Source organism: Zootoca vivipara, chromosome 16, assembly GCF_963506605.1.
Source record: "Zootoca vivipara chromosome 16, rZooViv1.1, whole genome shotgun sequence".
NCBI classification, from domain to species: Eukaryota; Metazoa; Chordata; class Lepidosauria; order Squamata; family Lacertidae; genus Zootoca; species Zootoca vivipara.
The window spans coordinates 35,494,460-35,518,469 of record NC_083291.1 but is presented as its reverse complement, the minus strand read 5'-3'; the positions used below and the strand labels follow the sequence as shown (position 1 = coordinate 35,518,469).

Below are 24,010 nucleotides of genomic sequence, written 5' to 3'. Positions count from 1 at the left end.
CTCTGACAAAAGTTACAACAGGGAAAGAAACACCGGTTGCCTATAATACACTGTACATTCATGTCAAGGGTCATCTCCTTCACCAGGCGGTGCTCACAAGGTTCCACAGATAGTCGCAGATGAAGCTGCGGGAGTGTTGGCTGCTGTCAAGATTGATAGGCTGAGCAATGTCTGGCCCGTAATGAACTGAAGGCAAAAAGGGTTAAGGAAAAACCATTATGTCTCCCCCTCCCCGCAAGGAACCCCTATTTGCCTGCAGTGGAAGGATACTTCCTTTGACTATTGTTGGCTCACAGGAGAAGTCCCAGTCAATACAGCACATCTGGTAATAAAGATGCACAATATACCTGTAAGAAAAAATTGAACATATAAAGCTTCCCAGATCAGATCATTGCCCACTCTGGCACTTGTAGCTGAGATCCATTATATATACTACAGCCCCTTGAATATAAAAATCCTACCTGTGTGATCTCAATGCTACTTATGTACAATACTGTACTACTAATAGTAGCGCTTTCAAGTGTTCAAAGCACTTCATAAGCCTAAGCTGGTTGTCATCCTTAGAACACTGTAAGGTAAGTCACTAATTACTCAGTTTCCAGTAGTGGAGGGGGCAGAGGCCAAGATACAATGTGGGCTATAATGCCTAATAAAGGTTTGGTGAAGTAAATAAGCACGTCCCTTAGGGTGGGGGGGAAATATCCCAATTGCACCCACTGGACATTAAAAAGTGAATAGTTTTATCCGAGCTTATTACCCAAAATCCTCAGGGTTCTGAGGTAACAAAACCGGGTTCTGGTTTACATAGAACTCTTAAACCAGTTCAGTGTCACAGGACAACGAAGAAGCCACGAAGGGACAAAGAGAATACACGCAGGCTTATGCCTCATTCCCAGTCCAATAAACCATAGTTGCATTAGACCGGAGATCAAAATGTCTGAATTGAGCCACTGTCTATACCTGGACCTGGGATACGATGCTAGGCCAACACTTCTGTACAGACCATTCACAATCACTCCATCTCATGATACAAGCAGGAATCTTCTTGTACTTAAAAATGTTATTGAAACTGCAGCTGGCAGAATTCTGCCTCTAACTCACTGGAAAAAGAAGCAGAGGTCCTTGTCACTGGCTTGGGCAGCTTTTAAGAAACATAAAGGGTAAGTGACACAATAATCTACCTTTTCCCTAACCAATTCACAAGACACGGCTTAAATAAAAGGAGCAGAGGGAGGTCTCTACTTACATAGCCGATTTGGAGACAATGGCGTCGTTCTCTGCACTCTTCTCTTTCTGCCTGATTTCTTCTTTCAAAGCCTCCAGTTCTTTTCTTAAATCGGTATGATGTGAGTTAAGGAATAATAACTATGATGCATTCCCCAAACCCAACAGGGGCTATTGATTTCAGCAAGGGCAAATTACTCTGAAATAGTTATTTGTCCTCTGAAGAAGGGCAACGAGGTACCATGAAACTTCCTGATCTACTTGACTGCCTGTACAAAAGAGCAGACTAGAAATATAACACAATGCAATGAAGCAAAAGGGTCTTTCCTTCACATGGTGGACAGCTGAGCTGGATAAGCCTCTCTCCATCTCAACTTAGAAGAGGGAACAATTAGGAATACTGGGGATTGGGAACCTATGGTTCTTCAGATGTTGTTGGGCTACAACAACCATCATCCCTAACTTGGTTATGGTGGCTGGGGATGATGGGAGTCCAATAACACATGGAAGACCTCAGGTCTCCCAATCCAAGGCTGAGGTGCCTTCAGCAAAGTGTCTCTTGACTTGATTTTGTTCATCCCAAAATATATAAGCGTGTACAGAGGAAAGGAAAAGCTGAGGGTAGTTAAGATGCACACTCGACTTTAAGAAATCTGATTTCAAAAAGCGAGACTCCTGAGTAAATAAAGAGTTGCTTCATCAAGCCCAATGGTGTCTACAGTGGTACCTCGGTTTAAGTACACAATTGGTTCCGGAAGTCTGTACTTAAACTGAAAGTACTCAAACCGAAGCGTACTTAAACCGAGGTATGACTGTACTTTGAGAAGCAGTGTCTCCCTGAGATCTCAAGGGCAGGTCTTCCTAAGCCCCAGTATTGAAGGTCCTTTTCGTGAGGTTGCCAGGGATTGAGCGTGGGACTTTCTATATTCAAAGTAGGTATTCCTTCCCATAAGAAGGGTTGGGGAAAAGGTAAAGTGCAGTCAGTCAAAACAACAGCTGTTATCCCTGCTTGGTGAAATCAACAGTTCTGGGAAAGACACAGTGAATAACTCACCAGAAATTAGCAAGGACATGCAACTTAAAAATAGAGCTGTAAACCAGTCCAGACAAATCACCAAGTTAAATCCACTCAGTTGGCTAAACACGAGTAGGCATGCCCTGCCTTGCTGAACCAGGGTGGAATATACACCTTCACTTAGAAAAGTTACCAAACCTTGGCTGGTCTGTAGTATGCTATAGAAGGGGAGAAATGTTTGAGGTATTGACCTCCCACCAGGGGATGTTTCGATTTGGCACCAGATGCAGACGGGGAAGGATATTTGGTGCTGGACCTCAATTCAGCAGCCTTCTCATTTGCCTGGAGCAATTGGTCTTCAATTTTCTGCAGCTTTTGGAGGTTTGCATTCAGCTGCTGTTCACTGTCGCAAAGTTTTTGGGCCGCTTTCTCCTCTGCAGTCATGAGATCTGTCATAAGGAAAGGATAGGGTATCAACATTATAAAAGCGCCCACTTCAGTTCTCCTGTTGATATTTAGGTAGCAGTACAAAGCAACCTTCTTCCAGAAAACTTTTGGGCTCATCTGTTCTTTTATGACAGCTGCTTTTAACAGATTTCTACTGTCAGGAATGTACTACTTTTGACTTGATTTTGTATTAAATTGCGTGTGAGACAAACAGACATATAATTGCACATATATTTGCTACCTATCGTATTTTTAACAAAATGCAGCCTATAAATGTTTATCAGCAAACAAACATTATTATTACTAATGACTAGCACATCTCCTTTAAATCCAATACCTCTTCACTTTGGGTTTACAGTTGAGAGACTTGCACTGCTTCTGCAAAGACCCACTGGAATCAAACAGCCCCACTGAGAATCCATGAACATGCGGATATATTTTTTAAAGAAGACCCTCCAGATCCTTTCCAACTCTACGATTCTACAGGTGAAACTCGGAAAATTAGAGTATCGCCGAAAAGTGATTTATTTCAGTAATGCAACATTATTTTTTCTTTTTCTTTTAATTTTTACAAATGCTTTCTTTTGGAAATTCCACAGTAATAAAACAAATAGTTACAATAATACAAAAATAAACATCGCTATTACATTTCATTACATCCCATTTATAATTGACCTGCCTAACGACAAATAATTACAACAAATAAAGGCTTGACATATGCCTATTGTCTTTGTCCATGGAGTTTTCTTGGCAGGGATACTGGAGTGGCTTGCCAGTTCCTTCTCCAGGTGGATCACGTTTAGTCAAAACTCTCCACTATGACCTGTCCATCTTGGGTGGTCCTGCATGGCATAGCTCATAGCTTCTCTGAGTTATTCAAGCCCCGTGGACTGCAAGAAGATCAAACCTATCCATCCTGAAGGAAATCAGCCCTGAGTGCTCACTGGAAGGACAGATCGTGAAGCTGAGGCTCCAATACTTTGGCCACCTCATGAGAAGAGAAGACTCCCTGGAAAAGACCCTGATGTTGGGAAAGATTGAGGGCACTAGGAGAAGGGGACGACAGAGGACGAGATGGTTGGACAGTGTTCTCGAAGCTACCAACATGAGTTTGACCAAACTGCGGGAGGCAGTGGAAGATAGGAGTGCCTGGCGTGCTATGGTCCATGGGGTCACGAAGAGTCTGACACGACTAAACAACTAAACAACAACAACAACAACAAAGGCTTGACATATCTTGCTTTGCATGTCATGCATCTATCTCATATATTGGTTTCACCTTTTAAGTTGCGTTACTGAAATAAATGCACTTTTCGACGATATTCTAATTTTCCGAGTTTCACCTGTATGCCTTAACAAAAAGATCAGTTGGTGAGGTTTGGGAATAACTACTATTCTTGAATGTTTCCAAGTTGTGGGAAGTGAGTTACCAGCTAAAATATTGTGGCCATTTGTGGAACTGTTTGTTCCTTAGATGCTTTGTAAAAGGATGCGGAGAATCCATCAGGGCCAGAGATTTTCCCACCTTCAAGTTTTTAATTACTTCCTTCATCTCCTCTTTTGATATTTCCTTTTTCATATATTTGCTGTCCTCCTTTGGTATAGGTGTCTTAAAAATCTTCATTTCTTTTAGAGGGGAGAGGTGAAGGAGTACAGAGGAGAAACACTTTCTAAATTCTGCAGATATTAATTTTGCTATGACTTATTTATTTGTGTAATGGCCTAAGCCATTACAAAAAGCAAGATACATAGGACAAAATACAGCTAAAATACAGCTAAAATAATTACTAAAACCAGGCATTCTATCATATAAGAGTTTGCTCCCATGAATAATGTTACTTATCATCCCCTCAAACCTTTCTCCTTAAAATTACCACTCTAAGGCAAAACAAGCAATTTTTTTTCTAGAAGTGTAGGAGGACTTGGCCCCTAATAAAAAGTTAATCAGGTACCCAATTGATCTCTCAGCTACGGGATTTGCACACACACAGAATTAAAGGGAAGATGAGGCTGGTGACAACTACTTGAAATGACTGGATAGTATGCCAAACCAACATAAGGTATCTGTGAGGGACGAGGGATACAGGGAAGTCCCTCCCATCTTAAGTTCCAGCCCATCCCCAAGCGCGGGAGAGAGTAAGGAGAGCTCTGCCTCCAGCGGAGAGTCAGGAAGTGGTGTCCGAGGCTCAGGCAAGGTTGTGGAGCCCAGGCCGCAGGTGGGACAGGAAGTTGGACGCACAGGGGGGAGGCCAATTCCCCCAACTCCCGAATTGCGACGCAAACGTAGGGGGAAGAGGTTGGGTCTGCTAAAGCTGTGGTGCTGGAAGAAAACGCGCCAATCGCCATTCGGGAGTTCAGACACCTCACCTTAAGGATGCATTTTCACTGCTCTGAACACTGTAAATAATCAGCACTTAATAAAAACCTTAAAAGACCATGCTGGAGTCGTTACTCTATAGTAGCCATACCAGGCCCTCTGACAGCAACTCCCGAATCTTTTTTTGGCTACTTTGGAGTGCAGCGATGAGCGCTCAAGAGGCTGAGCATTGGAGGCTGGAGGCCGAGGCAGCGAAGCAGGAGCTGCAGAACCTCACAGCGCACGCACAGCAGCAATTGCATGCCACTCAGGAGGAAGCGCGAGGGGCGCAGGAGGAGCTGAACAAGCTGGTGGACCAGGTGAGGACAAAAGAGGAGACTGAGAAACAGCTAAGGGTGATGGTTTTGGACCTACAGAAAAAGTTGGAAGAGGAGAAAGCCGCTAGAGGTGGGGGGGTGCCCCAGCCGCAGCTAGTCCAAGTAAGAAGGGGACAGAGCCTAGTCACCAAGTTTAGCGGCGACCCTAGGGAGTACCTAGGATTCGAGACAGAAATAAATTATGCGCTGGAATTGCATGCAGCAGAATTCCCAGATGACGCGCACAGAGTCTCCTTTATCATAGAGCATTTGACGGGGGCCGCCCGAGAATGGGTAAGACCGCTCATCGCGCAAAAAAATCCTTGCATGAAGAACGCAAAACTATTTCTAGAAGCTTTAAAAATAATGTACGCTAGTGACAGTGAAATGGAGGCCACTAAAGAGGAGCTTCATAACTTAACACAAGGAAAATCGACAGTTAGGGACTACTGGGCGAGATTCACCATGCTGGTGCACAAACTGGGGTGGGATCTGCAAAGTGAGCCAGTGAAATCAGCCTTCTACATGGGTTTGCACGCAGACGTTAAGGATGAGCTGGCAAGAGGTCCCAAACCGCGAACTATGGATGAGTTAAGCAAAGCGGCGCTAGCGGTGGGGGTGAGACAGGAATCCAGATGGAATGACAAACAAGCGACGCGCGCAGCAAAACCTTGGTTCCCACGCTCCCAGGACAGACCACATCACCAAACCCCACCCCAGGGCCCGCCCCCACACCCGCCCAGGCCAAGCCCAGAGCCGGAACCGATGGAGATCGGAGGAGCGCGCGCGCGGGCTTTTCAAACCCCGGCGGCGCCAAGACGCAAGGAGGGAAGAGGCGGGAATTGCTTTCTCTGCAACTCCCCCCGGCATCGCGTCAGAGACTGCCCTCATCGCAGAGAGTGGCAAGGAAAGGCGGGAACGGTGGTACCTTCCCCAGCTGACGCAGCACCACAGCAGGGAAACGAGACAGCCTGGCTGCAGGAGACAAGGGGGAGCGGCCAGGCACAGTCAGCAGACAACAGCCCCCGCCCGCCCACCCGCACAGAGAGGAGCACAGCCAGCCCACCCCTCCCAGAGCAGGAGTGGTTCTAGAAGTCACGCTCACGCTCCCAAATGGCTATCCCCTGACAGTCCTCGCATTAATTGACAGTGGGGCCTCAGCCAACTTCTTCTCGAGAAACTTTGCGGAAGAGCACCAGATCCAACTTCTGCAGCTGGATTTTCCCCTGCACGTGGCCACCATTGACGGCAGAGAGCTGCTGGGAGGGGCCATCACGCATCAAACCCCCCCCATGAGAATGACGGTGGGAAGGCACTCAGAGACACTGGCTTTCAACGTCACAACCATCTCAGACCCCCCCATCGTCTTGGGCATGAGCTGGCTGACGCGCCACGACCCCTCCATAAGTTGGCACCAGAGATGCATCACTTTTGGATCGGACTTTTGTCTGGAACATTGCATGCAGCACCAACCAGGGGAGGGGCCTCCGATAGCCACGGTGGCCACCATGCACGTCAAGGGGGGTGAGGCAATACCCAAGCCGTACTGGGACCTGCAGGAGGTCTTCAGCGAAGCGGAGTCCGACCACCTACCCCCACACAGGCCTTTTGACTGCCAGATCAACCTGGTGCCAGGGGCAACTATACCCCCAGCCAAGCTGTACGCCATGTCAGATCAGGAACTGGAGGATCTGCGCGCTTTCATCGACAAGAACCTCAAGCGGGGGTTCATCAGAGAAAGCAAGGCAGCAGGGGGCAGCCCGGTCTTCTGGGTGGACAAGAAAGACACGCAACAGCGCCGTCTGGTGGTGGATTTTAGACGGCTGAATTCGGTGACAGAGCCAGTGGCTTTCCCCATGCCCAGAGTGGATGATCTCCTGACAGCGGCACGCAGGGGCAAGATCTTCACCAAGCTCGACCTGAGGGGGGCGTACAACTTGATTAGGATCCGGGAGGGTGATGAATGGAAAACCACGATGTTCACGCCTCTGGGCTCTTTTGAATATCTGGTGATGCCCTTCGGGTTGCAAGGGGGCTCAGCATGCTTCCAGGCCTTCATGCACCACGTCCTGGGGTCCCTCCTCTTCAAGAACTGCTTGGTCTTTCTGGATGACATCCTTATCTACTCCAATGACCCAGTGCAGCATGTGAAGGATGTCAGGGAGGTGTTGCAGCGCCTGAAGGACAACCACCTGTATGTGAAGCTGGAGAAGTGCAAGTTTCACACCAAAGAAGTGGACTTCCTAGGCTACAAGCTGTCAGACAAGGGGCTGGCGATGGACAAGGACAAGGTGCAGGCCGTCCTGGACTGGCACAGCCCCAGGACGCGCAAAGATGCCCAACGCCTACTAGGCTTCGCGAACTTCTACAGGAAGTTCATCAAGAACTTCTCTCGCGTCACGGCTCCTATCACCGACTGCCTGAGAGGCAAGCAGAAGTTCCGGTGGACACCAGAGGCGCAAGCAGCGTTCGAAAGCCTCAAGAGGGTATTCGCTTCAGACCAGCACCTGTTCCACGTGGTGCAGGATGCGCCCCTACGCCTGGAGACAGATGCTTCGGACAAGGCTCTGGGAGCGATTCTGTTGCAACTGGACGCCAACAGAGAGTGGAGACCCTGTGCCTTCTTCTCCAGGAAGCTGACCCAGCCGGAACGCAACTACACAGTGTTTGACAGGGAACTTCTCGCGATCCACGCTGCGTTCCAGCACTGGCGACACTTCCTGGTGGGCGCCAAGCACCCCATCCAGGTGTGCACAGACCACAAGAACCTGGAGTTCTGGAGAACTGCCAGGGTGCTCAACCAGCGGCAGATACGGTGGGCAGAGTTCTTCTCGAACTTCAACTTCTCCATCCACTACATCCCGGGAGAGCAGAATGTCAGGGCGGATGCCCTCTCCCGCAAGCCAGAGTACATGGAGGAGGAGTTGCCACCGGCACCCAGGCATGTTTTCCCCCCATCAGCATGGTCCTGCGGAGCAACAGTGGTGAGCGAGGCAGAACTCACAGCACTGACAGCAGCTGATGAATTTGCCACCCGCATCTTCAGAGAACTGAGAGGGGGGGGGAGCAGGCCAAAGACTTTGAGGAAAGGAGGGGTTTGCTTTTTTACAAGGGAGCCCTGTACCTGCCAACCAAACAACTGAGAGGTAAGGCCCTCAAGCAGATGCACGACAACCCAACGGCGGGTCATTTTGGAAGGGACAAAACCACTCACCTAGTCATGAGACACTTCTGGTGGCCAGGGGTGCGGGAGGATGTTCGGGATTATGTAAGGGGATGTGACACCTGCCAGCGAGCAAAGGTGGTCAGAGCGCCACCAGCAGGTTTGCTGGAGCCCTTAGCCACACCGCACAGGCCGTGGGAAGTAGTGTCCATGGACTTCATCACAGACCTGCCGTCGTCCAGGGGCAAGACCGCAGTGTTGGTGGTGGTGGACCTCATGTCCAAAATGTGCCATTTTATACCGTGTGCCAGGGCGGTCTCGGCAGAAGAGACGGCCAAACTGTTTGTTGACCACGTATTCCGACTGCATGGATTGCCTTTAAGGGTTATTTCGGATCGTGGCCGCCAATTTGTTTCCAGGTTCTGGCGGCGGCTCATGAACCTCCTGCAGGTGGAGGTCAGCTTGTCGACGGCTAGGCACCCGCAAACCAATGGACAGGCGGAGCGGGTCAACGCCATTCTGCAGCAGTACCTGAGATGTTACGTCAGCCAGAGGCAAACGGACTGGGTGGATCGCCTGCCACTGGCAGAATTTGCCTACAACAATGCGGTGCACGTCTCCACAGGGGTGTCGCCCTTTAAGGCCAACTACGGGCGCGACCTCAGATCTTTCCCGGAGAGGGAGGGGGAGGAGGAGGAAGAGGGCCCACAGGCAGAGGATTGGGCAGAGGACCTGGAGACGGTGCACCAGCAGCTCAGAGAACACTTGGAGAGGGCCAAGGAAGCGTACAAGAAGGGGGCAGATCGCCACAGGCGACCGGGAGAGGTCATCAGGGTGGGGGACAAGGTTTGGTTATCCTCGGAAGGTCTTCCCACCAGGGGGCGATGCAAGAAGTTAGCACCCAGGAGGCTGGGCCCCTTCACGGTCACGCAACAGGTCAACCCGGTAGCCTTCAGGCTAGCACTGCCGGAGGACATGAGAGTGCACCCAGTGTTTCATAGATCGCTGCTGTCGCCGTACAGGGAAAGTACCAGGTTCAGGGACAGCGATCAGCCTCCAGAGGGAGGGGGGGAGACGGGAGACGCCCGACAGCTCAATGAGGCAACTGAGATTTTAGACTCAAGGAGAGGGGTGAGAGGACTGGAGTACCTGATAGCATGGGAGGACACTCCGCCGTCCCACAATGAGTGGATACCGGCCACAGAAGTACCTGAGGAATTTTTAGTGGAAGAGTTCCACGCCCTGTTCCCCCACAGGCCCAAGCCCTGGCACATGGAAAGGGTGGGAGAGGGGGAGGGGCAGGAGGAAGGGTTAGCAGGCAGCAGCTCTCCATGGAGATGGGAAGCGGAATTTGAGGACACGGAAGAAGAGGTGTGGGTTTCACCGAGGTCAACGACGTCAGAGGCAGGAGAGGACTGGCAGAACATTTTTACTCCCACCAGCTCTGACGCCACTGACTTCTTGGGATTCCCGTCTTCTCAGGGGGAAGGAGAAAGATCGCAGGATTGGGGGGAAATTTTTACACCCACAGGCTCGGATGCCACAGACTTCTTGGGGTTTCACTCGTCCCCAGCAAGCGGAGAGCCACTAGGAAGGGGGGGAGAGGAGCCTGGGAGGGGGATGGATGTGAGGGACGAGGGATACAGGGAAGTCCCTCCCATCTTAAGTTCCAGCCCATCCCCAAGCGCGGGAGAGAGTAAGGAGAGCTCTGCCTCCAGCGGAGAGTCAGGAAGTGGTGTCCGAGGCTCAGGCAAGGTTGTGGAGCCCAGGCCGCAGGTGGGACAGGAAGTTGGACGCACAGGGGGGAGGCCAATTCCCCCAACTCCCGAATTGCGACGCAAACGTAGGGGGAAGAGGTTGGGTCTGCCAAAGCTGTGGTGCTGGAAGAAAACGCGCCAATCGCCATTCGGGAGTTCAGACACCTCACCTTAAGGATGCATTTTCACTGCTCTGAACACTGTAAATAATCAGCACTTAATAAAAACCTTAAAAGACCATGCTGGAGTCGTTACTCTAGAGTAGCCATACCAGGCCCTCTGACAGTATCCCTTATAATAAACCCCAATTTCATTAAGAGAAAAAGCACCCAAGAGTGAAAGGATGAGATTGGTGTTAGCCTGATCAGTGTCTAGATGAGAACTCCAAACTGCAAAGTGCTAAACTGAGCTGGTAGGAAGCTACCCATCCAGCAAATAGATAATAATAATAATAATAATAATAATAATAATAATAATAATAATAATAATTTTTTTATTTATACCCCACCCTCCCCAGTCAAAAACCGGGCTCAGGGCGGCTGACACCAACAGAACCACAATAAAACATAAAAACAATTAATTAAAATACAGATTAAAATACAGTATTAAAATTTAAAGTGCAGCCTCATTTCAAGTAGGCCATAAGTGGCTGACACCAACAGAACCACAATAAAACATAAAAACAATTAATTAAAATACAGATTAAAATACAGTATTAAAATTTAAAGTGCAGCCTCATTTCAAGTAGGCCATAAATCCAAGCCATGAGGGAGAAAAACACAGGGGTCAGGCTGAGTCTAACCCAAAGGCCAGGCGGAACAGCTCTGTCTTGCAGGCCCTGCGGAAAGATGACAAATCCCGCAGGGCCCTGGTCTCCTGGGAAAGAGCGTTCCACCAGGTTGGGGCCAGTACTGAAAAGGCCCTGGCTCTAGTAGAGGCCAATCTAGCCATCTTATGACTCGGGATCTCCAGAATATTATTATTTGTGGACCTTAAGGTCCTCCGCGGGGCATACCAGGAGAGGCGGTCCCGTAGGTACGAGGGTCCCAAGTCGCATAGGGCTTTAAAGATTCAGAATAGTTCAGGTTTTGAACATAACTTCACACTTTCACCAAATTCCAAACAGCCCTTCTCTCTTCCTTTCTCTCCCCATCTCCCACGATGCACTTGTGAATCAACAAAATTCAGCTATCTCCAACCATGGAGTTCCTTTTTAAAAAATTGTAATATTTATTAAATTTTCCATTTTAACAATCCAATAACAACCACATTCAAACATTCCAAATTATAATACAATCATAAAAGCCAAATATTCAATGCCTGTCTGTCCGCCATGGTTAACGGCTGTGCCCATTCCAGCAAAGGATAATATGGGAGTAATTATCCTCCAAAAAAAAAAACCAGGGCCGGGGGGGGGGGCTGCTCCACCCGCAGATCATCCGATTTCTGCCACTCGTCTTGAAGGAATGCGGGGGGAAGGGGGCACTGCGTGCAATACACCGCACGTTTTGGCAACTCTCCAAAGCTGTTGCCATGAGTGGAGGGCACCTGTTCTTAAGATGAAATTTGGACTTACGGTAATTAACAGGCATACTCTGAACTAGAAGGGGTAAAGCATTCTGCTAATTGAATCAGCCACTGAGTGCCAAGGTGACTCAGCCACCCGAAGAAAGACTTTCATTGTGGTCGGATTGGTATGTTGGGGGAGGTGAGCCTCCATTATTTTCTCTTGATATATATTGCATTTGCTGTTTATTCGGCAAATCTCCCCCGCAATGATCAGACTAACACCTGATAGTTAATCTTCAGTAGTGGATTAGGAACATCTGGTGCTGTAATGTTCATCCAACCCCAAGCAGGTGCTGGTCTATACAGGGTTTCAATACATTAGAGCTGGTATTCAGCTAAGTTTTGCTGAGGGTAAAGTTAAAGGGACCCCGCTCATCTCCGGTTATTGGCCGAGGGAGGCGGCGTATAGCTTCCAGGTCATGTGGCCAGCGAACCAGAGCAGCGCAAAGAAACGCCGTTTACCTTCCTGCCTATTTATCTACTTACACTTTGATGTGCTTTCGAACTGCTAGGTTGGCAGGAGCTGGGTCCGAGCAATGGGAGCTCACCCCGTCGTGGGGATTCGAGCTGCCAACCTTCTGATCGGCAAGTCCTAGGCTCTATGGTTTAACCCACAGCACCACCCGCGTCCCATTTGCTAAGGGTAGACGCTCCATAAGACGCACTTTTTCCCTCCTAAAAACGAAGGGGAGATGTCTGTGCGTCTTATGGAGCGAAGGCACTGGACGGCGGCGGGATCCCTCGAGTGGAGGGGTGCCTCTGCCGCCGGAGCCATGGCTCCCAGCGGCGGGACGAGCAGCCTGAAATCAGGCCGCTCCACTCCCTGCTGCTGCCGCCACCAGCTGCAGAGCGGCAGGGGAGGGGTGAGCAGCCCAAAATCAGGCTGCTCCCCCCGCCGCCGAAGCCGCCAGCAGCAGCAGCAGCAGAGGGGCGGGGAGGAAGGAGCAGCCCGTTTGGGGGCTGTTCGTTCCTCCCTGCCCCTTTGCCGCAGCCACCGACAGAAGCAAAGGGGCGGGGGCGGGACCAGCAGCCGAAAGGGCTCCTTTCGGGCTGCTGGTCCCTCTGCTGCTCGCAAGAGCCGACATAGGAGGCGTGGTTGGGAGAGGCGCAGCGCAGCACCTCTCCCAACTGCGCCTCTTTCGCCTGCCCCAGTGAGAGGCAGTGGCAGGACCAGCAGCCCGAAAGGGCTCCTTTCGGGCCGCTCGTCCCTCTGCCGCTTACAGGCTGCGCGCGGCTCTCGCTAGCAGCCTCCTTTCCTCTGATGCCCCAGGGAAGGTTTGGGAGTGGTGGGCAGGCTGTTCACCATTGCCCCGTGCTCAGAATATTTTTTTTTTTGTTTTCCTGCTCTAAAAACTACAGTAGGTACGTTTTATGGTCAGATGCGTCTTATGGAGCGAAAAATGCATGTCATGTTCATTAATTTCAAAGGGTGCACTGTAGAGTAAAACTTAGCTGAATAACACCCTATCTGTTTTATACAATTTAGATATTGGTGTTCCAGGCCCCGATGTTCGTAAGCATAAAATCACATAAATGGGAAGCACTCTCTAAAGAGCCTCTTAAATGGTCGCCACCTGTAATAAAATTAAGAGATACATACGGTAGTATCACACCCAGTAACATACTGTACTCAATCACAACTGTTGCTATGCAGTTAGAGGGAAAGGTGTACCTTTCAGCAGCTGGGCTGTGCTCTTTTGGGTATCCCAGATCTTGTTGAGTATCTGCTCCTCTTTCACTAGACTCTGCTTCAGCATTTCTGTCTCATCGGCTCTTGTCATCATTTCAAGCAGCTGCTTGGTCCTTCTGTCTAGATGTAACTCTTCACTGAGGGCAGCCATTGCACCTATTAATATGCCAAGCTAAAGGGCAGGGAGAAGAGGGTCAGCATTTGGGGAATTCTAAGGCATGCAATCTCCCAGCAATTTCCAGAGGAAGAGTGATCTCCTGCTTGATCCCCACCCCCACCCCAGGTCCCTTTGCATAAATGCCAAAAGTGACAGGAAGTTATGGGCAAATAAGGGTGGAAACAGCTGTGTGCCTTACCATTTCTACTGTTCCCAGTAGGGAAAGATAAAATACCAAACCATTATTATTATTATTATTATTATTATTATTATTATTACGGTCATACCTCGGGTTGAGTACGCTGCGGGTTGCGTACTTTCAGGTTGCGTACTCGGCGGACCCGGAAGTGTTTCCACCCTGCACGCATGTGCAGAAGCGTTCTGCGCTCTTTGTGTATGCGCTGAACCGCTCCATCAGTGCTTCGCGCATGCACTAAAGCGCCACTAGGGTTAAGTACTTTTTGGGGTGCAAACAGCACCCCAGAACGGATTGGGTACTTAACCGGAGGTACCACTGTACACTGTATTAAAAAGTCTCAGCATATATCTGCTACCCAACAAAGGCTTTCTACCAGTTTTTACAGTATTTGGCTACCCAACACCAATGTAGCCAAATACACTTGTAAATCATCATCATTATGAAATGGATTACCCTCCGAAGCATACAAAAGCTTCCAAGCATGCATCACCCTGGGATTTTGTTTCCTCTTATTAATATATTTGTTTTCTTGCAACCACAAATTTTTCCCCATGGAACACCCTCCCATCAGATGTCAAGAAGATAAATAACTATACAACTTTTCAGGGGCGTAGCCAGGATCAAAACTAGGGGGGGGGGGGCAAGCCATGGTCGTTCAGGGGCGGGGCCAAGGCACGGGAGGGGAGGGGCCACGAAGTGGGAATGTGGGCGGGGCTACAGGGCCAGCGGGCCCGGTGACATTGTGGCGGCGGCGGCGGCCACCTTGTGCTTCTGGGGCTGGCGAGAGGGGGTGGCTACCCTGCTTGGCTGGAGAGGATGGGAGGGTTGGGCAGGCGAGAGGGGGTGGCAGGGAAGGCGAGGGCGAGGCAAGGCACGGCCGCAGCCACGGCGGCTCCGAGGCGTTGCTGCATATCAGCATAATATTTCAACCATGTCGTGGGTTCAAGCCCCACCTTAGGAAAAAATTCCTGCATTGCAGGGGGTTGGACTAGATGACCCTTGTGGTCCCTTCCGACTACAATTCTATGATTCTATTGATATATTGCCATAGCATATGCATCATTCTGCTTTCTTTAATTGTCCTAGACATAGCAGCCAACTCCTAGAGGCCTAGGTGCCTCCCCCCCCCCCAATTACTGGTAAATACCGTATTTGAAAGAGTCACCCCCCCCATGTTGATGGGCTTTCTATGTGGGGCTTATCTCCCCCCCCCCCCGTATTTTATTAAGGATGGAAGAGGGAGGGAAGGAAGGAAGAAATAGAGAGGGATAACTCATATTTGTGGGTGTCTCTGGGTGACGCTGTGATGCTGGAACTCTGCAGCAAGAGGACGGGAGGGTCGGGCAGGCGAGAGGGGGTGGCAGGGCGGGCGAGGGCGAGGCAAGGCACGGCTGCAGTCACGACAGCTCCGAGGCGTTGCTGCATATCAGCATAATATTTCAACCATGTCGTGGGTTCAAGCCCCACCTTAGGAAAAAATTCCTGCATTGCAGGGGGTTGGACTAGATGACCCTTGTGGTCCCTTCCGACTACAATTCTATGATTCTATTGATATATTGCCATAGCATATGCATCATTCTGCTTTCTTTAATTGTCCTAGACATAGCAGCCAACTCCTAGAGGCCTAGGTGCCTCCCCCCCCCCCAATTACTGGTAAATACCGTATTTGAAAGAGTCACCCCCCCATGTTGATGGGCTTTCTATGTGGGGCTTATCTCCCCCCCCCCGTATTTTATTAAGGATGGAAGAGGGAGGGAAGGAAGGAAGAAATAGAGAGGGATAACTCATATTTGTGGGTGTCTCTGGGTGACGCTGTGATGCTGGAACTCTGCAGCAAGAGGACGGGAGGGTCGGGCAGGCGAGAGGGGGGGGCAGGGCGGGCGAGGGCGAGGCAAGGCACGGCTGCAGTCACGACAGCTCCGAGGCGTTGCTGCATATCAGCATAATATTTCAACCATGTCGTGGGTTCAAGCCCCACCTTAGGAAAAAATTCCTGCATTGCAGGGGGTTGGACTAGATGACCCTTGTGGTCCCTTCCGACTACAATTCTACGATTCTATTGATATATTACCATAGCATATGCATCATTCTGCTTTCTTGAATTGTCCTACTCCTAGACATAGCAGCCAACTCCTAGAGGCCTAGGTGCCTCTCCCACCCCCACCCCCAATTACTGGTAAATACCATATTTGAAAGAATCATCCCCCCATGTTGATGGGCTTTCTATGTGGGGCTTATCTGCCCCCCCCCCCAGTATTTTATTAAGGATGGAAGAGGGAGGGAAGGAAGGAAGAAATAGAGAGAGGGATAACTCATATTTGTGGGTGCCTCTGGGTGACGCTGTGATGCTGGAACTCTGCAGCAAGAGGAAGATACCGGTACGCCTGTACAGGAGCCTTGTAAGCAGCTTTCTCTCTGCTTGATTTACAGCAGGCACGTCCAACAGGTAGATTGTGATCTACCAGTAGATCACTGGATGTCTGTGGTAGATCACTGGTAGGTCACTGGCACCCCTAAAAAAAGCTCACCCAAAATTTTCCTCCTCCCTAAAAAAAGTTGAACTATGACCTGAAGCCCTAAACAAAAATGGGCCTCCCTCCCTCCTAAAAGAAGCGAAACAAGTTTGACCTAAACCCCCCAAAACAGGGCTTCCCTTCCTTAAAAAAACTCAACAGCTTTGACCTGAACCCCCCCCCCAAAAGGGGGTAGATCACTCCCAGTTTTAAACTCTGTGAGTAGATCAGAGTCTCTTGGGAGGTGGCCACCCCTGATTTACAGTATACAGATGCAGGAGGGGCAGACTGGAACACCACTGCTTTTTATAAACATCACTGTGTCTGTCAAAGCTACAGCCCCCCCCTTTCTTATTCACTTCCTTTTAGCCTTGCAGAGCCACCTTAGTCAAATTGAATCCTCTGCACCCTCATTAAATCGTCAATAGAACTCTTAATGTGATTCCTGAATGCTCATTAACAACTTCCACTGAAGAACAATAGGGTGAAGTGGTCAGCTATCGAAACTTGCCTGGAGATATCTGCTTAACTACTGGTAGCCACTTTGCTTTATTTATTTGCTTTATTTATTTGATGTGTTTTTGTTACAGCTGTTTCCCCCCCCCCCCAGCAAGCGGAGACTTAGCTACTCTTGCTAAAGCAAAGCCCTTTCCACTTCAGTTTTTGGAGGGGAAAAGTGCTGCTTATGGTCTGTAAAATACATTAATTTTTTGCTTCTGGGGGGGGCAACTGCCCCCTCCTGCCCCCCTGTCTACACCCATGCAACTTTTAGAAAGACATAAAGGCAGCCCTGTGTAGGAAAGTTTTGGGGGCAACCAAGTCAGATGAGCGGAGTACAAATAATAAAACTATTTTTTTCTCCGGGTTTCCGCTCATTAATGCCGTATTCGGAGCTGTCAGTTCTTACTGCTTCCCTGGTGAAAGATGCACGCCATACTCGGAAGGAAACGACAAAGGGGCTGCTCGCGGGCACTGGGCGCCCCGCTATTGCCCTCCCCCCCCCCCCGCGGCCCTTCTCTTCCTGGCCCACCAAAACCCCAGGTTCGTCGCCGGCACACTGAACATGGTCTAAGAAGGCGCGCTTGACTGAGCTGAACCTCGGGCAACCAGAGCAGGCCCAGCGGACGCGGGTATGGGCGTGGTTCCCCCCCCCCAAAAAAAGAAGAAGTAAATAAACAAAAATACCTAAATGCCCAATTGCATGCCAGATAACTGGGTTCCCCCTGCCAACACACACACACACACACACACACACTAGGCCTAGCCCACCTCCAAGTAAATTCTGGCTGCGCCAAAGGACGGGGACGGAGACACGCCTCACACCGAATGGCGGGGTTCAGAAGTGAAGAACCCTCCTTGTCTCCTCACTTGCCTTCCAGCGTCGTCCGCGCGGATTCCGAACTCGGCGCCTCTGAAACGCTCAGCAAACGGTCCGCCCCGATTGGGCGCCGCCGAAACTCGCGAGGCGCTGATTGGCCGCTTCTGGAGTGCCGTCACATGCACGGCTCCGTCATTCCCCTCCAAACTCTAGTGATAGGGAAAATACAGCGGACTCCGCTCAAAAGAGGATTAATGGCCAATGGCCGTTTTCGACCCCCTCCCCCGGAAGTCCATATCGTTGCGACACTCTACACTTTTCCTCCATAACTTTGTGATTCCCGCCCCCCCCCCCGCGCCTCAATAGCGACAGGCTTCGTTACTCAAAGCGCATGCGCGCGACCGTTACCAAGCCCAAACGTTTTTCTGCCTACCGCTTGCGCACGCGCGCACACGCACACACTCATTTCTTCTCGTGCGCATGCGCTCATTTCCTCCTCGCCCTCCTTTCCTGCCCCGCCCCCCGAAAGCGCCGAGCTTCCACGCGGCCGACGCCTTCACCGCGAAGAGACGCCAGAGGGCGCTGCTCTACCCCGACTCGGTTCCGCGATCGAAGCTGCTTTTCCATATACAGAGCATTTAATGGAGTACTTTTCAATTTTTAAAATTTCTTTTAACATACTTTCTAATATAAAAAATAGCTGCAAGCCTCGCTTTTCTTGTAAACCACATTTGCACAAACTGACCGCACCGAAAGCTTTGTAGAGAAGAGGGTCCCAAAGGAGCGCAGTTTTGCTTGCATAGCTTAACAGCTATGGGTCAGCAATAGTCTGAGCAGATTTTATCCTTCTTTTTCTTTTCTTTTTTACTAAGCAAGCCCTATTGGTCAGGGAGACCAGCAGAGAGAAAACACAGCGCAAGACTGAGCCTATGAAAACCTATCATGAAGATTCAGTGTCAAAAGCCCCTCCAGCAGATCAAGGAGCAGCTGGTTGCACTGTGAAGACAAAGGATCAGTCCAGCACCCCTCCCCTACATGCACTTTAACACATTTCATAGAATTATAGAATCACAGGAATTCTAGAGTTGGAAGGGATCCTGAGGGTCATTTAGTCCAACCCCCTGCAATGCAGGAATCTCAGCTACAGCACCCCTGACAGATGGCAATGCAACCTCCGATTAGAAACCTCCAGTGAAGGAGAGTCCACAACTTTCCAAGGGAGTCCATTCCTGTCAGACAGTTCTTTCTGATGTTTATTCAGAATCTCCTTTCTTGTAACTTGAACTAAACATACCCAGCTCCTTCAACCATTGCATATATATATATATATATATATTGGTTGCCCTCCTCTGCACACATTCCAGATGGTCAATATGCTTCTTAAATTGGGTGCATAACTGGACACAGTATTCCAGGTGTGGTCTGACCAAGGCAGAATAGAATGGTACTATGACTTTCCTTAATCTGGACACTATACTTCTGTTGATGCACCCTAGAATAATATTAGCTTTTTTTGCCGCTGCATGGCATTGTTGACTCGTGAAGCTTGTGGTCCACTAAGACCCAGGGCCGTCTCAAGCAGGTTGGGCGCCCTGGCACTGTGGCGCGGAGATCGTTCCGGCGCCCCCGCCCTGGTGGGTGGGTGCAGCACGGCTTCCGCACGGCTTCGCCGCGCAGCGCCCCCCCTGGCGCCCGGCGCCACCATGACTACCCCTAGAGCCGGGCCTGCTAAGACCTCTAGATCTTTTTCTGGTAAGCTACTGGTCCCCCATCTTATATTTGTGAAGATGGATATTCCTGCCTAAGAGAAGAGCCTGACATTTGTCTCTATTTACATTCATTTTATTAGTTGGGGCCCAGTTCTCCAACCTATTAAGGTCCCAATTGTGTCTTCTGCGGTGTTAACTACCCCTTCCTGTTTGGTGTCATCTGCAAATTTGATGAGCATCCATTCAATTGATTCATCCAAGTTGTTTATAAATATGTTGAACAACACCAGGCCCAGGACAGAACCCTGCAGCTCCCCACCTTGTCTCTTTTTTCCAGGATGACGAGGCACCAAACATGAGCACTCTTTGGGTTCGGTCAGTCAACCAAGAATATGTCTAGCAAATGGGGAAGGAATTCAAGAGAAGAGGAACTGGGGAAGCTAACCTGAATGTCTAAATGACACACAATTAGAGCAGGAATTAGGGATTCAAATTCTGAGAGAATAAGAGAAGATAGTGAGGGGTGTGTGTTGAGAAATAATTTCCAGTCATGCAGAGAGAGGTAGTGAGAAGGGGAGAATGGAATTCATATGGAGAGAAAGAATGACCCTGGCAGCCCCATGAAAGGAGGTAACCAGATACACATATTTCATTTGGGGCTGGGGGAGTAGGAAAATGAAAATAAACCATTGCATAGGTTTGTTGGTTTGCTATCTGTGTGTGACTGACATCTGCATATTAAGTTTTAGGCAACACTTTCATAATAGATAGGCTTAGCAGAAATTCCAGCCCCTGTAGTTTTCTCCACATATGTGGAGCTGACATACCCACAATGCATTTTGTACACCACAAAACCCTTTCAATAATAAAAAGATTTTTTTAAAGGAACAGTAATCCAAACAATGAAAATACAAAGATAGCCCTGGTGCTCTTATTTTTTGCATATGTACAGCTCCCCTAAGCTGGGCAGCTAACGCCAGGTTTCATGCAGATTCCCAGCAAGCATCCTTTCTCGCCCTCCTTGCATGTCTTCACGTAGAAACAGGAGAAGCCTAGCTATGCTCCAGCACAAACAGCTTCTGGGAGATGTGAGCGAAGAGCCAAGCAGTTCAGTTACCATGGACAGCGACCAAGGGCAGCTGAGAATGGGGTTCTGTCTTGCTCTCCATCCCTCTCGCTTCCTCTGCGCAAGGATCGCCTCCCAGGGTTGGATTTGCTTCTGCAAGAAAGGAGTTTTTTGGAAACAAATCAAGTGGGTGTATCTCCGTCTGGCTTTCATCAAACTGAGCCCAGGCACAATGTACAAACTCAGGGCATTTTCACAAATGATACTGAAGATGCTCGTGCAGGATGGAAAACGGAAGGGAGACATGTCCACATTGCATGCACATTGTAGCCTGTGTGGGATGTACATATATGGCAGAGGGAACAAGAAGGGGACATCTCATCAGGCATCTCTCATGAAAACAGCCTTTGTCTGGTCCAGGAGATCAGAGCATATTACTTGATTTTGTATCGGCTACACCCACTGCAAGAGGGGACATGGGTGGTGCTGTGGTCTAAACCACTTAGCCTCTTGGGCCTGCTGATCAGAAGGTTGAATCCCTGCGACGGGGTGAGCTCCCGTTGCTCGGTCCCAGCTCCTGCCAACCTAGCAGTTCGAAAGCATGCCAAAAAAAAGTGCAAGTAGAGAAATAGATACTGCTCCGGCAGGAAAGTAAACGGTGTTTCCATGTGCTGCTCTGGCTTTGGTGTTCCATTGTGCCAGAAGCGGCTTAGTCATGCTGGCCACATGACCTGGAAAAACTGTGGACAAATGCTGGCTCCCTCGGCCTGTAAAGCGAGATGAGCATCGCAACCCCAGAGTTGTCTGTGACTGGACTTAACTATCAGGGGTCCTTTACCTTTGGGTTATTTTTTTTACACCCACTGCAAATTGGTTTCTCTGTGTTAGATTTTATTGTTACAGCTCTAAATGTCCAATCTATCTCTGGAATTGCCCCCTCCCTTATTACTTGAGAAGTCTACTCCTCTTTGGAAATCCCCCTACCTGTTCTCACATGATTTGAGACATAAGTGCCCACAAGAAAGAGCCTTCTCAGTTGTGGTGCCCAAGCTGTGGAATAATCTGCTTAAGAGAAGTTCACCTGGCCCTCTGCTGTTCACCTTTCAACAGGCATTTTATTTATCTGAGTGTCTTTTAAGTATAATTTAATGCTGCTGTTTATATTTTATTTCCTTTTGTCACTGTGCACTTATTGGCTCCGTGTTTTTGTGAGCCCCATTGAATGCATTTGTTGGGGGAAGGCAGGGCAGATATCCTTGCAAGAAAGCAACAGACCCCATTGAATAGAGGCAGGCCTCAACAGCTTCGTGGCCTCCAGCAGTTTTATCTAGACTATAATTCCCATCAGCCCTGGCTGGTATGGCTTTGCTGGCTGAAGGCAGAGGGTGTTGCAGTCAAAAACATGGCGGGCATCCATTTTGGGGAAGGCTGGGATAGAGGGACAGTTCTTTAGACTTTATTTGCGGCCTGCTTGCCAGGGAAAGTTAAAAAATGGCTGTCTACCACTACTCTAAGCATATATAAACAAAGCACATGATAGCTTGCTGCCACGGGCAACAACATTTCCACATACTTAGTATCTATTGATTGCCCGTCTCCAACATAAACAGTTAAGAGACAGAGAGCACCCAGTGCAACAGGCACATGCTTACCTTGTAGCTGCATGCTATATCGTCATAAAGATTTGGCTCATTCCCTGCATACATGCTGAGACTATATTGCTGGCTAGAATTGCTCTAGGCAGCTTCGCTAGGGCTAGCTGTGCTTCTTGGACCCATCAATGCCAATTGATTTCCTTAAATGCCCTGCATTAGGCTTGCTCTTATCACCTCTGTAATTCCCATTCAATATATTGATCTTGGCCATCTTCTGGCTCTGTTTGTCAAGGCTGCTGAAATGGTGTTTTTTTTTTGGGGGGGGTGCTAAGCCCTTTGTGAGCACGTAACTGTAGCCACTCCTGTGCTCCACTTCCATAGCTCTCACTTCCCTGATTATTATTGTTGCTTATTGCATTTATACCCCCCTCCCCTTTTTTCTTCAAGGAGCTCAAGGTGGCCTGCATGGTTCTTTCTCCTCCTCCTCGTTTCATCTGATGGCACAAATCCTCTGTTCTTAAATACGGTATTTCTGTTTGCAGAGCCTCAAGGATACATATGGACTTTGAAAGTGAGGCTGCAGGGTTGCCAAGGAGATTAATGCTCCACATCCCCCTGAAAATTCACACTTATGTTTACTCCTTAAAATATAACCCTAACATTTGGCAGAAATCTATTTTTCACTAGGGCTGCCACCACCCAATTAAGGAAATCTTGGTCAAATAATCATAAGTCCTTTAATTGATTGATGAATCTATTATTTTTGTGGGGCACACACAAATAACTTTAAAGTGGGGGAAAGCATACTTTGGGATGGATCCAGACTTTAGATTTTAGTAGACCTGTAGATCCATGACACCTGTCTGAATCCAACCCCATTTTTAGATCAGGCATGGCGAATATTATGGCTCTCATAGAATCATAGAGTTGGAATTTTATAATTGTGAGGATCCTCTAGCCCAACCCCCTGCAATGCAGGAACACGCAGTTGTCCCACACAGGGATTGAACCTGCAACCTTGGCATTATCAGCACCAAGCTCTAGCCAACTGAGCTATGCTCCTGAAGTCCTTGGACTCCCTTTCTCATCAGTCTCAGCCAGCATGCGGAGGAGCTCAAGGGTGAAAGGCCTCAGCCAACAACACCTGGAGACTCACCCCGTGTTAATTATGTAAATTTGTCACAGCAGGCGTAATCTTAAAGGAGGCATCCCTCTTTTTGTCCCAGACAGAGGGATGCCTCTACTAAGATAGCAATTGCAACCTGTGGTCTTTATGAGTATTTACTTGCTCCACTCACCAACTCCCCAGTCATCCCCCCACATTAACCTCCTTGAGCATCTTCTTTCTACCCCATGCAACTACTTTGCTCACTTTTCACCTTCCTGATCCCATTTTCTAAGCACTTCTCTCTTCTTTTCGGCAGACCCACTTTGCACCCATTTCCACCTTCACACCCATGTCCATGCTTCCCTCCTCCTTTGGGGCAACCACCTTCATGGCAAATCCCCGCATCTTTGTTCTGTGAACCACCCTGAGACCTCCAGGTGTAGGGCAGTATATAAATACAAAATAATAATAATAATAATAATAATAATAATAATAATAATAATATTCCTCCTCCCACACGGTGCAACTCTGGTGGGTACCGGACTCAAACCAATGGATTCAAGATATAAGAAAATAGATTCCAACTGAACATCAGCAACAACTTTCTGACAGTAAGAGCTGTTTGACAGTGGAACGGACTCCCATGAGGTGGTGGTCTTTCCTTCATTGGAGGACAGAGGTTGGATGGTCATCTGTCATGAATGCTTCAGTTGAGATTCCTGCATTGCAGGGGGTTGGACCTCAGGATCCTTTCCATGATTCTATCAAATATACAGGGAAGGAAGCAATAATAATAATAATAATAAT

General features: G+C 49.0%; 1 protein-coding gene across 1 annotated transcript; it reads right to left on the bottom strand.

Moving 5' to 3' along the window:
• Positions 1–51: 51 nt before the first annotated feature.
• On the bottom strand, positions 52–17,917 carry SPC24 (SPC24 component of NDC80 kinetochore complex). The gene is made up of 6 exons (XM_035141088.2): positions 17,677–17,917; positions 13,521–13,710; positions 2,544–2,688; positions 1,247–1,339; positions 271–347; positions 52–186 (listed from the first exon to the last, which is right to left on the bottom strand). Exons 2-6 carry the CDS (start codon positions 13,687–13,689, stop codon positions 80–82), a joined length of 591 nt encoding a protein of 196 aa, XP_034996979.1. The 5' UTR covers positions 13,690–13,710; positions 17,677–17,917; the 3' UTR covers positions 52–79.
• Between the last annotated feature and the right edge of the window lie 6,093 nt (positions 17,918–24,010).